General features: G+C 35.6%; 1 protein-coding gene across 3 annotated transcripts in view; it reads right to left on the bottom strand.

The window, feature by feature from the left end:
* Window positions 1–9,648: 9,648 nt before the first annotated feature.
* Window positions 9,649–14,660, bottom strand: part of LOC135083714 (octopamine receptor beta-2R) — a 195,766-nt gene continuing 190,754 nt past the window's right edge. For 2 of the 3 annotated variants that reach the window (XM_063978429.1, XM_063978431.1), the window contains exons 5-7: window positions 13,881–14,081; window positions 12,685–12,943; window positions 9,649–11,090 (exon numbers count right to left, since the gene is read on the bottom strand). In XM_063978429.1, the coding sequence (XP_063834499.1) occupies window positions 10,359–11,090; window positions 12,685–12,943; window positions 13,881–14,071 (1,182 nt within the window). In that variant the 5' untranslated portion in view covers window positions 14,072–14,081 and the 3' untranslated portion in view covers window positions 9,649–10,358. Of the gene's footprint in view, window positions 11,091–12,684; window positions 12,944–13,641; window positions 13,697–13,880; window positions 14,082–14,660 lie in introns of those variants that run through there. The other variant, XM_063978432.1, reaches the window with a different exon arrangement.

The following is a 14,660-nucleotide window of genomic DNA, read 5'->3' as shown; positions in this document are numbered from 1 at the left end:
TATGAAATTTTAAGTCATTGGATTTGTGTCATATTCAGGGAATGTACTATGTACCATGAGTAGAGTCTTAGTTAAAAAGGATGCCAACGATTTAAAAGACACCCTGTAGAATCTGATGCATACTAAAATAAGAAGTTAATTGACTGTTAATGTAGTGCGAATTTCGCATGGTCAGTTAGCTATAAATGTCTGCCAAAACCGGAAGTAGAACCCAACGATTCGATTAGGGAAATTGGCAGAGTTAATTCCCCAAATAAGTATGACATCACGCTCGCTCCACAGATTCAATAGTCTCTCTCTATTTATACCATCTAATACGTATTAGTTAATGCGTTGGATTTACTCCAACGACTTGATTCCACTCAATGTCGTCTGTTTATATAAATACACGAATGAAAAAGACATGTGGTTCGTGTATCTCGGATATTAAGCTGGAAGTACGAAAACGTATTGAGCGATGAGTTACATGGATAATTTTGTGGCTAAAATGGAGAAACATGGGTCTTGACGCGACATTTTTATAAGAGTTACATATACTTGAGTACTCACAGCTTTATATAATTCAGTGACTGGGTTGTTTTGCATTTATATTGCTAAATTAAATTGTGTTCAGATGGAAAAATAATTGTCTTAGATGTGACTGTTCAATGTATAGGTAACATTAATAATTCCCTAACAACAACGACAGTGTTAATTAATATGATATAGCTTATAAAAACGACCTAACGTTTTCTTCATCATCATCAGTTCATTTGGTCCACACTCCAAGTGCATAACCCTCTCTAATTTATCAGAGGCAAATATAGAATTTGGTTTACACATCCCTCACTAGACAGACGGGTTCTTTTTGGACAATATCATCACTTAACTAAAAGGAAAAGGTAGCAGGAAGGCGCTGGACGCAGGCCGCTAGCAACATGGCAACATGGAAAGCATTGGGGGAGGCCTATGTTCAGCAGAAATACCTAATGATGACGATAATGAAACTGATTTTATAATTTGTCTGTCTAATTTAGTATTTCAACAAAGGACTTTCATTCAGCTCGCTAGAGTTCAACTCTTATCAACATTACCACGAAACTTTATAAATAGTTGAGGGGATAATATGAAGCAAGCTACCTTATTATACTGTTTATTACCTAGCAGTGACCTACAAGATCTACCTAGTAAACTCAAAAGTCCCATAATAGCATTATAAAAACGGAAGATGTCCAATACTGTCCAATTTATCAATGCCCAACAAAAAGCTCTTACTCGAAAAAGTCTAGCCTCGAATATCAAGACTGGAATAAATTAGCGGAATCGCACTGGAATGATACGGAGGGGCCATTCACATGCAAATCTCTTGTGATTTATGACTGAAACGCCCTGGGTTCGAACCATAGACTAGTAATAATGTAGAAGCCGATTCAAGCTCAGCATTCGCTGATGTGTTGTTCTGTAGTGATGGTAGAGCAAGCTTTATTTGGGACGTGTAGAAGTGTCTTGAAAAGGGCTTACAAAAGAATTTGATTAAAAAACTTCAGCATTCGAAAATTCCAAAATATATTCTATTCTATTACACTACTTGCATTTTTATGCTACTGGTCCAGTGATTTTAAATTGACATGACTGTGCCTAAAAAGACTCGTACGACTCAAAATCAAGTAACACTTTAAGTAAGCCACAGCCAGAACTTAAAACTAAACGTGGCTTGAGGCATTTTTTCCTCAGAAATAAGAAATTTGAAGAGCATTAATTTCCTCTTATCTACTTTCATCATCATCATCATCATCTCAGCCGTAGGACGTCCACTGCTGAACATAGGCTTCCCCCAATGCTTTCCATGTTACCCGGTCTTGTCTACTTTATATAAAGGTATTTCGTTAGTTGGTGAAAATTGAATTTCTATTAGTCTTTCAACATTTAACTGTAGTCCATATTGTATCCTTTCAAATTAACCATGAGCTATTTCTAGTTTCTTATGTTACCTACCCACTAAAATCATATTTTGATGCCTCTATGATGCACAGTCATCTATGATTCTAACCCTGGCCGGTCAGCAATAATGCTAGAATTATACCCCTTATTATAAGGCAGTAAGATCGAAAAGTAATACAGGACCTTGCTAAGTTTTTCATGGACATCCTTTCCGAAGATTCGTTGAAGAAAGTGGTCATAATTTTATAAAATGCGAGATGAATTTTAATGATCCATTTTGGTAAAAAGATGGAACTCGCTATAAAAAGAAAAAGGTGTTTTGAAGGTCAGGTAGCGGCCGCATTGAAATACGATCGTCAGTCCATTGGAAAAGTGTACTTTCATGCGGTGTAAGATAAACTTTATTGAGTTAGGATTTAGGACGCAAGACACGAAGTCTAGCTAAAAGTAGGTCTGGGGTATTGAAAATGGAAGGCAAGCTGTGAAAAGCTTTAGCGCTGTTCTAGAAAAGGCCCAAAATGAGTTGTGCGGTTCGAAATAGATTTTCTCTCGTATATGCTTTGACTAGAACCCAGTGCGAATCCGGAATATACGGTAAATGTGAAAAGAGTACACTCGTATTTATGTATATATCTTTTTATTAGTATTCTTTTCATTAGTAGGTATTCTTAATAAACGTAGTCTTATCTTCCTTACCGATTTCCCGCCTTTTGTATTTATCTGTGCACCAATATTACTATTAATGTATGTTTATCTAGACAATTTTATGCAGCTTACTATTTTATTTATTTTACCAATGGTCCGTGACCCTCACTCGGCATGGGGCACACTGAAAACCAGCGCCGTGGCCTTCGTCACCGTGGGCCAAGGCATATGCTGAGTGGGGTCCCGTTGCAGTGGGCATCTTGTTGGTGAATGGGTGGCACTGCTCAGTTTACTCTTGTTTTTATTTTTTCTTCTTTTATTATTATGTGCCACTGTCATGTCTATGTAATTGCCTGTATTTGTGTGATGTCCATTGTAATAAATGTATCTTTCTTTCTTTCTTTCTATATTTTATAGTTTTTTTTGGCATATTAATGTTTGGTATGCGTTGTTTGATATGTGACATTTGGGAATGGTCCTAAACTGATAGTTAGGCTGGGTTGCACCATCTTACTTTACTGTACTTTAAAAAACGTCAAAAATCTGTCTTACTTCATACAGAACGCACCGGTTATCGTTATAGTTACCGTTAAAGTTAGGTGATGCAACTCAGCCTTAATTTAGTTTAAGAGGTTCTGTAAAACAACTGTATTTCGATTACAAATATTTCGATTCTCAATTACGAGGTTCGCTTCATCTCGACAATCATTAATTTGACTCTGACTGTTAATAAAGCATTTTAAATAACACAAAGGGACTTCAAAATAAAATATCCACAGATTTACGAAACAATTTCGTTTATTTTGCAAAAAGCATCTGATTACACGCACATATTAGGTAAATACCTACCTATAGGTTAATCTCACGCATCCCGTCAAATAATTTAAACATGTCTATTCAATATAGCAATAATACAGTTATATTCCATTCCATTCATCACGTATGGCATCCAAAATAATATTTACAACTCTTTATAATATGAAGATACTGTCAAAAACTGAACCGTCAACTTCTAAAGCCCGGTCTGTGAGCACGTAGAATTTTGTCCAATGACCCCAAGCTACCCATCCTTATCGCTCGCGCGATTCATTGGACAAAATTCTGCGTGCTCGCAGACCTATACTTCAATTGTTAAAATATTTTATACATGGTTTTATCCTTCAAAATTAAGTGGCAAAAGCTGTGGTAGGGTTAATAAATAAAAAAATATTGAGACGTGTGAAAATACTGGAAACAAAACTAGAATTTTACAAAAACACCGAGACCTAGTTAAGTAGTGGTAAACTAAGTAATTGTGCTTGTGTTACGAGCTTGAGTTCAGTTGTGAGCTTGCTTGTGTTGTTACTCGTACATACACTAAGGCTGGTTTTAGTGTCACGCGGACTGTCAGTGCGGATCGCTCGGCACAGCCGATCTGTATGAACTGCTAGGGAGCGGAGCGGTTCCTCCGGACCGCATTACTCTAAAACGCTCCCTAGAAGTTCATACAGATTGACCGTGCGGAGCGGGTCCGCACCGGACGGTCCGCGTGACGCTGAAACCAGCCTAAAAGGTAGCAATGTAACATTTGAACCCTTCTATACTACCCTTTATTGTTGGAACTTCTGTAACATTGCGAAGTGATTAAATTAATGTAAATATTTTCATAAATTGTGCGTTTATTTTGAGTATATGAGATATACTAGTAACGAAGTTAACGATTCAGTTTTTGACATACAAAAGTTTCGATCAAAATTACCTATGAGCAAACAAAACTATGCATAATAATTAATAGACTCTGAATAGCTAACAACAAAATAAAATTGTGTCAACAAAATAAAGGACTCAGTCCAATGAATGTAACAGATAAAAAATAACAACTCTATAACAATAATAAATATCTACGACATCGATTCATAACCAAGATTTGCCTTTAACAAGTTATTTTTTCATGAAAACTTTTCTAAGTATAGTTCTTGCAACTCACGAAGGCAAGTGAGCTTTACTTGTGTACGTGTACATGCACATAACGATAGTGTAATGTCCATTAAAACTTTTGAAAAACGTACAGTACAGTAGCGAGTCACTACACATGTAAGCACACTCGCCTTCGTGAATTGCAAGAACTTATAATAAGACGTTACATAGAAAGTATTTCGCTTCGCACCTAAGTCACTCGAATCGAACTTAAGTATGGACTCAAGCTTGTGATTGGTTGAATTTTAAAGATGACTTACTACAGACTAGGGGGGCTACTACGAAAAAAGGTTGCGAAGTTTCGAAGGTTACCATCTCTCTCACACAAAGCGAGAGTGACAGATAGACCCGAAATTAAGTGAACAGCTTTTTGAAGTAGCTGCTGGATCTTTTCTTAAAAGAGTCATTTCACGATTTAAGCCTATGTATTATGAAATCTCAATCTTTCAAATATCAAAGATAAATAACGTTTTCAATATTATAAAATAACGATATTAAAGGCATATCTTCAGCTATAAATCAATGTAAAGGAACCTTCAAACAAATCTGAGCTTTTCTATAAAGCTAGAGATTATTCACAAATATTTAACCTACCAAAAGATTGCTTTTCACAAAAAAGTGGTATATACGACGTTATTTGAGTCTAGCAATAAAATGACAAGTTCCACAAATTGATTTTATACTTCAACTCTATGAATATAAAGTTAAAAATCAATTGAGGAAAGACTCTTAATGTAGGCTGATGTGAATACTTTTAAATTGTTTTTCTTTTTACCATATGTCCACTCTTTTAAACATAGTAATCTGCACCTTATAAAAAATCATAATAACGTTGATTTCACGATAAACTATTCTATACATTGAACTACATCTATTAAACAGTTTAAATTTACATATTGCTGTTTCGTATTTCTAGTTTTATATTACATCTGACAGCTAAAGCTAATGCACAAAAATAAAGTGCTCATACTATGTTAATACATTTAGTTGATCTGATACATTCTGTCTATATTTTCTTAAATAATAAGCCTGTCGTATAAAACAATACTCAAAGTTGAGGACTAGTTAAGTATTCTTAAAGCAATTTCTCAAAGTCGTCAGCCTGTTAAATAGAAGACCACTTTGTGTAAAGTGACAAAACAGTGACAAAACGTGATTCCACAATATATTTTGTGAATCAAAGCAACTTTGACGTCACTAGTTGGTCAACTACAAATGAATTAACTTTAGGATCGCCAAACGGCTAGAGTACCTTCTGTACTCGCCACTCTGCCGGTGAAGCTGGAAAAGCTCTTCAAGCTACCAGCGCGCGTCCCTTAAAAAAAAGGGACAAATTTGACCCTCACTAGTTGACTTTTTATTGGCGGTCAAGCTGTAGATCCTGGCTTCACTGGAGTTGCAGCGATGGGAACGAGAGGTGGGAATAGTCCCGTAGTTGGTCAACTCAATTTTAATAGATCTGATTTAATAGTTAAACAAAGTTCCAACTTTGAGTATCGTTTTCTTCTTGGGGATAGCTCTACCTTGACGGTCTAGTTTTAATGTATTTAGCAAGTAGCGCTGCCGATCCATTTAGTGTGGTACAGTCCTTAGGAGTCAAAGTGCATTCTAAAAGTTAGATTTGCTACCTATAGAAAAGGCTACAGTGAGAACAAAATAATGGACGGATCTCAACTAAAAAAAATTAAAGGCTCAATTGGTACTTAGTTGCCCACATTTTTGTTAAAAAAAGTTTCAATTAACTGTCAAAATTTATCAGTGTTGTACTGAAAATTTTATTTAGTGTAGATTGTGCATTGAATAAATTTAAGACATTAAGGGTTACTCTGGACATCTCTTTCTCACCGTACCACAATGATCAGGACGAAACATCTTCGGCTAAAACTTAATATATTAGTGATGCGGCGTAAACTTGGTACCAAAATAACCTTCACAATAAAACTTTAAGTATTCGATTAATTGAGAAAAATAATAAATAAGAAAAGCCTAAATTTAGTGTCAGTGAACTTAAGTCAAAGTTTAGAACTTTTAAACAGATATGGATTTTAGAAAGTTAGTTGTTGTAATACCTAAAGAATTCACAACCATTTCTTATTACTCATTTTAATACACAGGCTGTATGTGACGTTATTTTCACATACTACTTAATTAATTAATGAGAGACACTAAAATTGGCTACAATTTTTAATAATAAAATTCGTTAAATCTAATTTAATAATAATTATTTTCTATAATAAATCCACTATAATAATTTGAGCCTAATTACTTATTCAAAGGAAGACACATTGAATTTACAACAGCATATTTCCTGAAGGTTAGAGGAAAATTAGTTTTGAAAACAAATTTTAAATTAAAAACGACTTTTCTAAACTTCATTATCTAAAAGTAACTTTGCACTGACTAATGTTTTCACAATTTCTCAAAAAAATAAGCAAAAAAAATCGTTGAAAGATGTCTATTAGATTTTTCAAACACTTTATTGCTTTCGTCAGCCTGTATTTAAAGGGTACAAGAAAAAATATAGATAGAGATAGTTGCCCATATTTCACAAGAGTTAGTAATTTTTTATCATTACAACTATATTAGAAATAATATTTCTTGACACAACACTGACACATCAAATCTAACGGTTTTGTTAATAAGTTAATCGTAGCACATCAATTATTACTTTAAAAATTGTTTTTTTTTTCTATTGAAGCGTTATTTGTCCCCATATCATTATCGTATCTTCCTAAAAAGTTTTAAATGAAATCATTAAAATCTATTTATTTCTAATTATTTTGACTAAATATTTACATTATTTTTATATTTTATATCTATTTATTTACAACCCGCACAGATTACAATATTGAAAAATATTAAGACCATAGATAATTCCGCTCACACGCAATACTTATGAGTGATAGATTTCTATAACACGTTATCTATCCATCTCTTTCACACAGCTTGAAAATCCGAAACGAATGGAAGAGATAGAAAGAGTCGATTTCATAATCTATGCGGTTTACTAAATTCATCCTTTTAGAAATGTCCAAAAAGTCAATGAATATTATCTGAGAAACACCCGTTTTATAAATTATTATTATTAATATAATTTGATTATGCCTCAGTAACTTGGACCTAAAACTTGGAAAACCAATTCACAATATGAAAAATGTATTTTATTCTAAAGTGAATTTTAATCTTTCTCTAATAATAATCTTTGAACATTTCTAAATTTATGAACAATCAGAAAAATCTATTTACAAAGGTGCCAGATATACCATCAATAAATAAATTGAAAATAAAATTCGTAAAAATTTTCAAATTTTATAAAAATAGAAATATAGTGTTTGTATTGTTTTTAAAACAATAGAAGAATACTGTCTCATTAGAATCTACGATAGAAAAAATAATAAGACGAATATAATACACTGATTACTCTAATGGTTAATACTTTGATAAATCGTTTTTACATAATCATACCTTGTTTATTACTTTACTAAATTGCTATAATAAGTTAAATATTATTTGACTATTTATTTACATTCACATGCTTTGGCCTTACTGTGAATAATTACACTAACACATATTTAGGCCTTTTAATATAGAATTCAGCCTCTAAAATTACTTTAAAAGTAACACTATATTTAAAAAATCACCATTTATATAATTTTCCTAATATTTTAATGACCCATACTATACAATATTTGGTTACAAGGAATCAAAGTGATGTTACGTTTCACTTCTTTGGTAAATACTCGTATATATATACAGATAGTACTAACGAAGCTAGTCAATAAAATTCCATACAATTGAGATATAATAGAGATGAAAATAGTTTCCGTTACACGATACAATGATTTTTCTTTTCGTTGACAAATATACAGGGTGACAGGTAAAGCGATACATTCCTTGAAAGGGGTTAAAGTAGAGCTTATTTGCAGTCATTTAAGTCATATGACACCATGTCCGAAACTTGTTCATTTCAAAGTTATTCAAGATTTAAGTATTTTTTAAAAAATCTCCAGTTTTTATGTTAAAATGTACCCTTGTAATGAAGAATACGGAATAATGTTAACTTTTTTGTTGTATTCGTATAGCTAAATAATAAGATAGACATTTTAAATTAAAATTTGCAAGAAAGAATCGTCATTACTCAAGTAAAAGCTAAAAAACCATGTATTATTTTGCAAAAAAAAAATGTTTTAGGTAATTAAACGAAGAATTTCCAAGAAAAAATGTATGGAATGTTGTGTACAAATTACAGAATTTAGTTCCTTGATTCATTAGCTATTCAAAAAGGTACAGGTGTTTAACAAAAACTACTTAATTATTTTTTTAATTGAATTTAAACGTCTAGTAAGATACTTTCATAAAAAAATAAATAAATAAAAAAGTCACACTAACAACTGTTCTTGGGTCTCAATAAATGAAAAACTTAGTATTTTAATAATAATTGTATCACCTAATTTTATCTAGGTACATTATTTTAAGTCCTGCTCAAACAGTGAGCCCCGTCTTCTAATACAAGCTCGTAGTCTGTTTCTCACTTTTGTTTTTGTGACTCTTGTTGTCAAACTGCTGAATATCTTGAGCTGCCCTCTGAATGCGCTCACGAAGCTCTTGCTCGTTGTTTACGGGGGTTACATACAAGAGATACTTCATGTGACCCCATAAATAAAAATCGCAAGGGGTCAGATTCGGACTTCTGGCTGGCCAAGGAATGGGTCCACATCGCCCAATCCAACGAAGTGGATATTGTTGATCCATCCATTGGCGTACACTGAGCCGAAAGTGTGCTGTGTGTGTGAAAGCTTCGTGAGCGCATTCAGAGGGCACCTCAAGATATTCAGCAAAGTTTGACAACAAGAGTCACAAAAACAGAAGTGAGAATCAGACTACGAGCTTGTATTAGAAGACGGGGCTCACAGTTTGAGCAGGACTTAAAATAATGTACCTAAATAAAATTAGGTGATACAATTATTATTAAAATACTAAGTTTTTCATTTATTGAGACCCAAGAATAGTTGATAGTGTGACTTTTTTATTTATTATTTTTTTTATGAAAGTATCTTACTAGACGTTTAAATTCAAATAAAAAAATAATTAAGTAGTGTTTGTTAAACACCTGTACCTTTTTGAATAGCTAATAAATCAAGGAACTAAATTCTGTAATTTGTACACAACATTCCATACATTTTTTCTTGGAAATTCTTCGTTTAATTACCTAAAACATATTTTTTTTGCAAAATAATACATAGTTTTTTAGCTTTTACTTGAGTAATGACGATTCTTTCTTGCAAATTTTAATTTAAAATGTCAATCTTATTATTTAGCTATACGAATACAACAAAAAAGTTAACATTATTCCGTATTCTTCATTACAAGGGTACATTTTAACATAAAAACTGGAGATTTTTAAAAAAATACTTAAATCTTGAATAACTTGGAAATGAACAAGTTTCGGACATGGTGTCATATGACTTAAATGACTGCAAATGAGCTCTACTTTAACCCCTTTCAAGGAATGTATCGCTTTACCTGTCACCCTGTATGAAGCATTTGAAGACCAGCTTTAGATAGTTTCACAAACTACATCCACTCAGATATTAGTTAATTATTTATCAAAACTTTTATATTTCCATATATTTGTATTTAAAATCCACTCTGTACAAAATGTCTATAACATTCAAACTGACTTAAAACTAGTTCCATATGGCATGTTCCAAATATCCTTTTGATGTCAATCATACTATTTTATTGACAACTTCACAGCTCATTACACCAAACTACTAAGTAAGTACACCGCTTCGTTGAGATTCAAATAGGCCTCAAACCGCTGTAGTAAAATACGATCAGAGGGATGCCAGATCTGACGCTCTTCTAGAAGGAACCGGCACTCTTAATTGCGCTGATCCTCTTCTATCTAACCGCTCCATAGCGTCCAGATCAGAAGCGTTACGCCTGCAGAAGCTACAGAAAGCACAGGCTAAGGTGTTCTTGAACGCGTTACGGAAGTCTCTGTTGAAATACGCGTATATAATCGGGTTCAACGCTGAGTTAAAGTAACCAGTCCAGAACATGATAACAGTCACAACGTCTGGGACGCTACACGAGTCACACAAAGACGTCGACACGTAGTATAAGAAGAAAGGCAGCCAGCATAAGATGAAGGCACCCATGATGATGCCCAAAGTCCTGGCAGCTTTATGTTCTCTCTTCATCTTCAGTATATTTCTGTCCTTCGTTGGGGTGGTGGCATTAATGTGGAGGGCGCCATTTTTGTCGCCCACCTCTCGCGAATGCCTATGCATGAGCATAGCATTGCCTGCTCTCGCATGTAACGCCTTTTCTTGTCTATTAGCTTCTTTAAATATAGCTAAATATGTAAATATCATGATAGTGCACGGTATCCAGAACGATATTGAGCTGGATATGACGGCGTATGGCTTGTTCACTTTGAATTCGCACTGATCGCTCACTCGGTGCTCGAGGAAGTCTGTCGTGGTGTACCAGCCCATGAAGATAGGCACGTATGATATCGTGATGGGACTCAACCATGTCGCTGCCAACATGACGAACGCCATCTGGGGAAAGAAAAGTAATCAATTCCTTTTTGAAGTTGTGAATAGTTTGCGTAATCGAATTTTTAATCCAGGTCACGTTGAATTGGACGTTGTTGTATGCTTTGTAATGGATGAAAGGAACAATGCAAACAGCTGGTCGTTTAATAACTGTATGGTTCAGGATTTTTTCGTTACTGAATTTGAATATTAAAAGAATGTAGTGAGAAATAATTCATTGTAAGATAATGAATAAAAAAATATCATGACGTAACACAACGGGATTTCTAATTAAAATAAAAAGGACGAAAATGTAAAATTCATACATCGGAATTGCAGATTCTTCGAAAAGTAATTTCGGGATTCCGAAGTTACTAATTAAAGAGGCATTAAAATTCAAAGGCGGCTGCATCGCAAGAATTCAATATTAAATTTTTCACATTAATAATAATGTCTGATAAAGCCGACAGACAAGTCCAACTACATAATATTTATGTTGGAAAACTTATTAATATAATTAATGTAAGTAATAATGTTATAGTTAGAAGGTTCCGTGGTATGTACATTTTAAAATACAAAACTAACTCACTTAATCGTTCAATCTCTGTCAACTAAAAAGACAGTGATAAAATAGGCTTTTTGGTGAAATAATAGAAGAAGCGGGTAATTCCATCTTCGTGGCTCATAAGCTAAGTGTTTTACGTGACGACTGCCGTGATGAGGTCATTCCGTGGCAATCACTTATAACATGTGGAGTTGACATTGAAAGCTCACGGCTTACAGCTGACGGGAGTGGATTAAATGGTGATTTTTTTTAAAGCTATTTACTTTGGAAAGATAAATACTAGAAGTGTCAGTTTTAGTCCTATTGATCGCTCGTGGTAAGCTAAATACGCTTATGTTACAAGTGCGTTCACCACAATACTTACGTCCGTATTCGCAAACGATGCTTAGTGAAGCAGCAAATCGAACGCACAGCGTTGAATAGAGCTCTGTATTTTGTCACCTTATGCGTCCACGCGCACTGTGAGACCTCATAGTAATGTTTGTAAAAACGGGCGTTAGTTCACCGGACGGCGAGCTTCAAACCCGCGTTCCTCAAATCTCGATTTATCCATGCAGTCGTTGATTTAAAGTGTTTTCTGTGAGGTATCTTTAAGTGTTATGTCACGTTACCTATGATTGCCTATAACATATTTTAGTTTTTACGTCATAGATGCTTATTCTAATCGTGTAGGTAGGTTGTAGCTACTGAGATCACAACCCTAGGCTTAATGAATTACCATAGGCAAACGTACGTCAGCACTCAGCAGTTGCTACAAGCAATAATGAATGTATGACTATTTTTAACCACTTTCTTAAGAACACATAATTTTAATCTAATATTAGAAAATAATTCTGACAAGAAACGATTGAAGTATCTTTGTATGATTATTAATTTTTGTGACTTTCGCGTGTATTTTTCTGAGGATAGAAACTGACATTTTTATTATTCGTAATCTTTGAAAACTTATTTTTATTAATACCTACATCAGTCATAAACTTAGGCTGGGTTGCACCATCTTACTTTGACTTTAACAAACGTCAAAAATCTGTCAAACTCAAGAAAAGACCAAACCTTTTTCGTCATCTTAATCGGGTACTTCAGCGGTTTCACGATCGCATAGTATCTATCCACCGATATGCAGCACAGATGGAGTATGGAGGTCGAAGTGAAGTACACGTCCGAAGAGTTCCATAGGTCGCATATGGTCTCCCCGAAGACCCAGCGCTGGTTGAACTGGACACTGAAGTTGAAAGGCATGACCACCATCGCAACGAGGATGTCAGCGAACGCGAGGGAGACGACGAAGTAGTTGGTTATGACCCGGAGTTTTCTGTAACAAATGGGTAAAATGAATTCGATATTTTAAGGATAGTGGTTCCCTTAGTTACACTGTTCTTGGCTTTTATATGACATGGTTCCGAGTCCGACAGAACAAAATAGGACCATTTCCACTCTTACCGTGGATGTAAAAAAGGAACAAAAATATGGGAACATCAAGCCTCTTAATCCTGTCCGCAACGTGGAGAGTATCCTAAACCAAATCCTTCATATGCCTTTGGTATATTAGAAAGAGTAATGCTACTGCCACTGCAGCTGCAGTAACTTATGCCCCAATTAACTTCACGATACTGATACTATTGTGTAGTGGCATTTATTTTCGTATTCTGTGTGGTGTGCAGTGGCAGTAGCTGACAAATATGGGATCAGGCCTGTCTCCTAGCCAGGCAGGGTGAGAAGTGTAGACTAAATTCTTCATTATGCTTCTGTCAAACTAGAAATAATCGTGCTACTGTCACAGCAAAAGACGTGATAGTGATACGCGTATTTGAGTATACTTTACCTGTGCCTCATGCGACTAGGTAGGCTGCTATTGTATACATTGACTACTAGATACTTTCGAATCGAGTCGCGTCGCGTCTCTTCACGTCACGTTGCCGCGTTTGTCGTTCAAGTTACTTATGCACTAACTGTCTTCATGATACCGCACTGCAGCGGCAGTAACTGAACTAAATGACTTGATGACTGTACCTGTGCCTCATGACACTGACGATGACCAGCAGGTTGCCGAGCACCGCCATGATGACGATGAAGATTTATGTGGTCGTCTGTCCACCATTTGGGTAAAAAACACCTTACGCTACACTTGCCGGTACGTGGCCTCCACTCTAGAACCCTGTTGCCCCATCAGCTGTCATGCACTAAAGGATTCCATGATACTTCTGCAGTTGATTTCTTAGATGACTTTGATGATACGCATATGACTGTACCTGTGCCTCATGACACTGACGATGACCAGCATGTTGCCGAGCACCGCCATGATGACGATGAGCAGCAGCACGCAGGTGCGCAGCTTGAACACCACGCTGTCGGTCCACTCGCCCGCCTCGGTCGCGTTGTACGCGCCATAGTCGCCGGTCGCGTTCGACGGCCCGATGTGGGTGCCGTTTACGCGATCCATGTGTGGCGATCTGAGGGCAAAAGGTTGATTATCCCTCTTGTTGATAACACTAGGGCCTATTCATCTCCCTGAGTAGGCATTGAAAACAAAATACGAGCGGCGCACCCGCCGGCGAGTTTAATCCACAAGTGATTCACGAGCGAGTAGTCGCATATGACGTCACTCACTGTGAGTGACATATGTGAGCGTTACCACCTTCAGTTCATGTTCAGGAGGGCGAATTTGTCGCGAATCCTACGCGCGTAGAAATCATACGCGCGTTGGCGAGATACTAGCAGCCAATACATTGCGTCCACAAGACATGCGCGAGTTGAAAATTCGCGCGTAAATCGCTTCATACATACGATCGTGTTCGCGCTAAGACATTCGCGACGAATTCGCCCTCCTGGACAGGGCCTCACCCATTGTATAAAAATATTCGCTATGGAAAGAAGAAAAAATACGCATGTGGTGCTCTAGACGGCGACACAGTATGCAGCTTCTTGTAGCTATCATCCATATCGCATCGGCACAGTACTGATCACTGACATAATTTATGTAAACGAAACGTTACTTGCCTCTGAGACAAGCTAAATTACACCATATTGTT

This window comes from Ostrinia nubilalis, chromosome 24, assembly GCF_963855985.1.
Source record: "Ostrinia nubilalis chromosome 24, ilOstNubi1.1, whole genome shotgun sequence".
In the NCBI taxonomy this organism is placed as follows: domain Eukaryota; kingdom Metazoa; phylum Arthropoda; class Insecta; order Lepidoptera; family Crambidae; genus Ostrinia; species Ostrinia nubilalis.
This window is presented reverse-complemented; position numbering and strand designations above follow the sequence as displayed.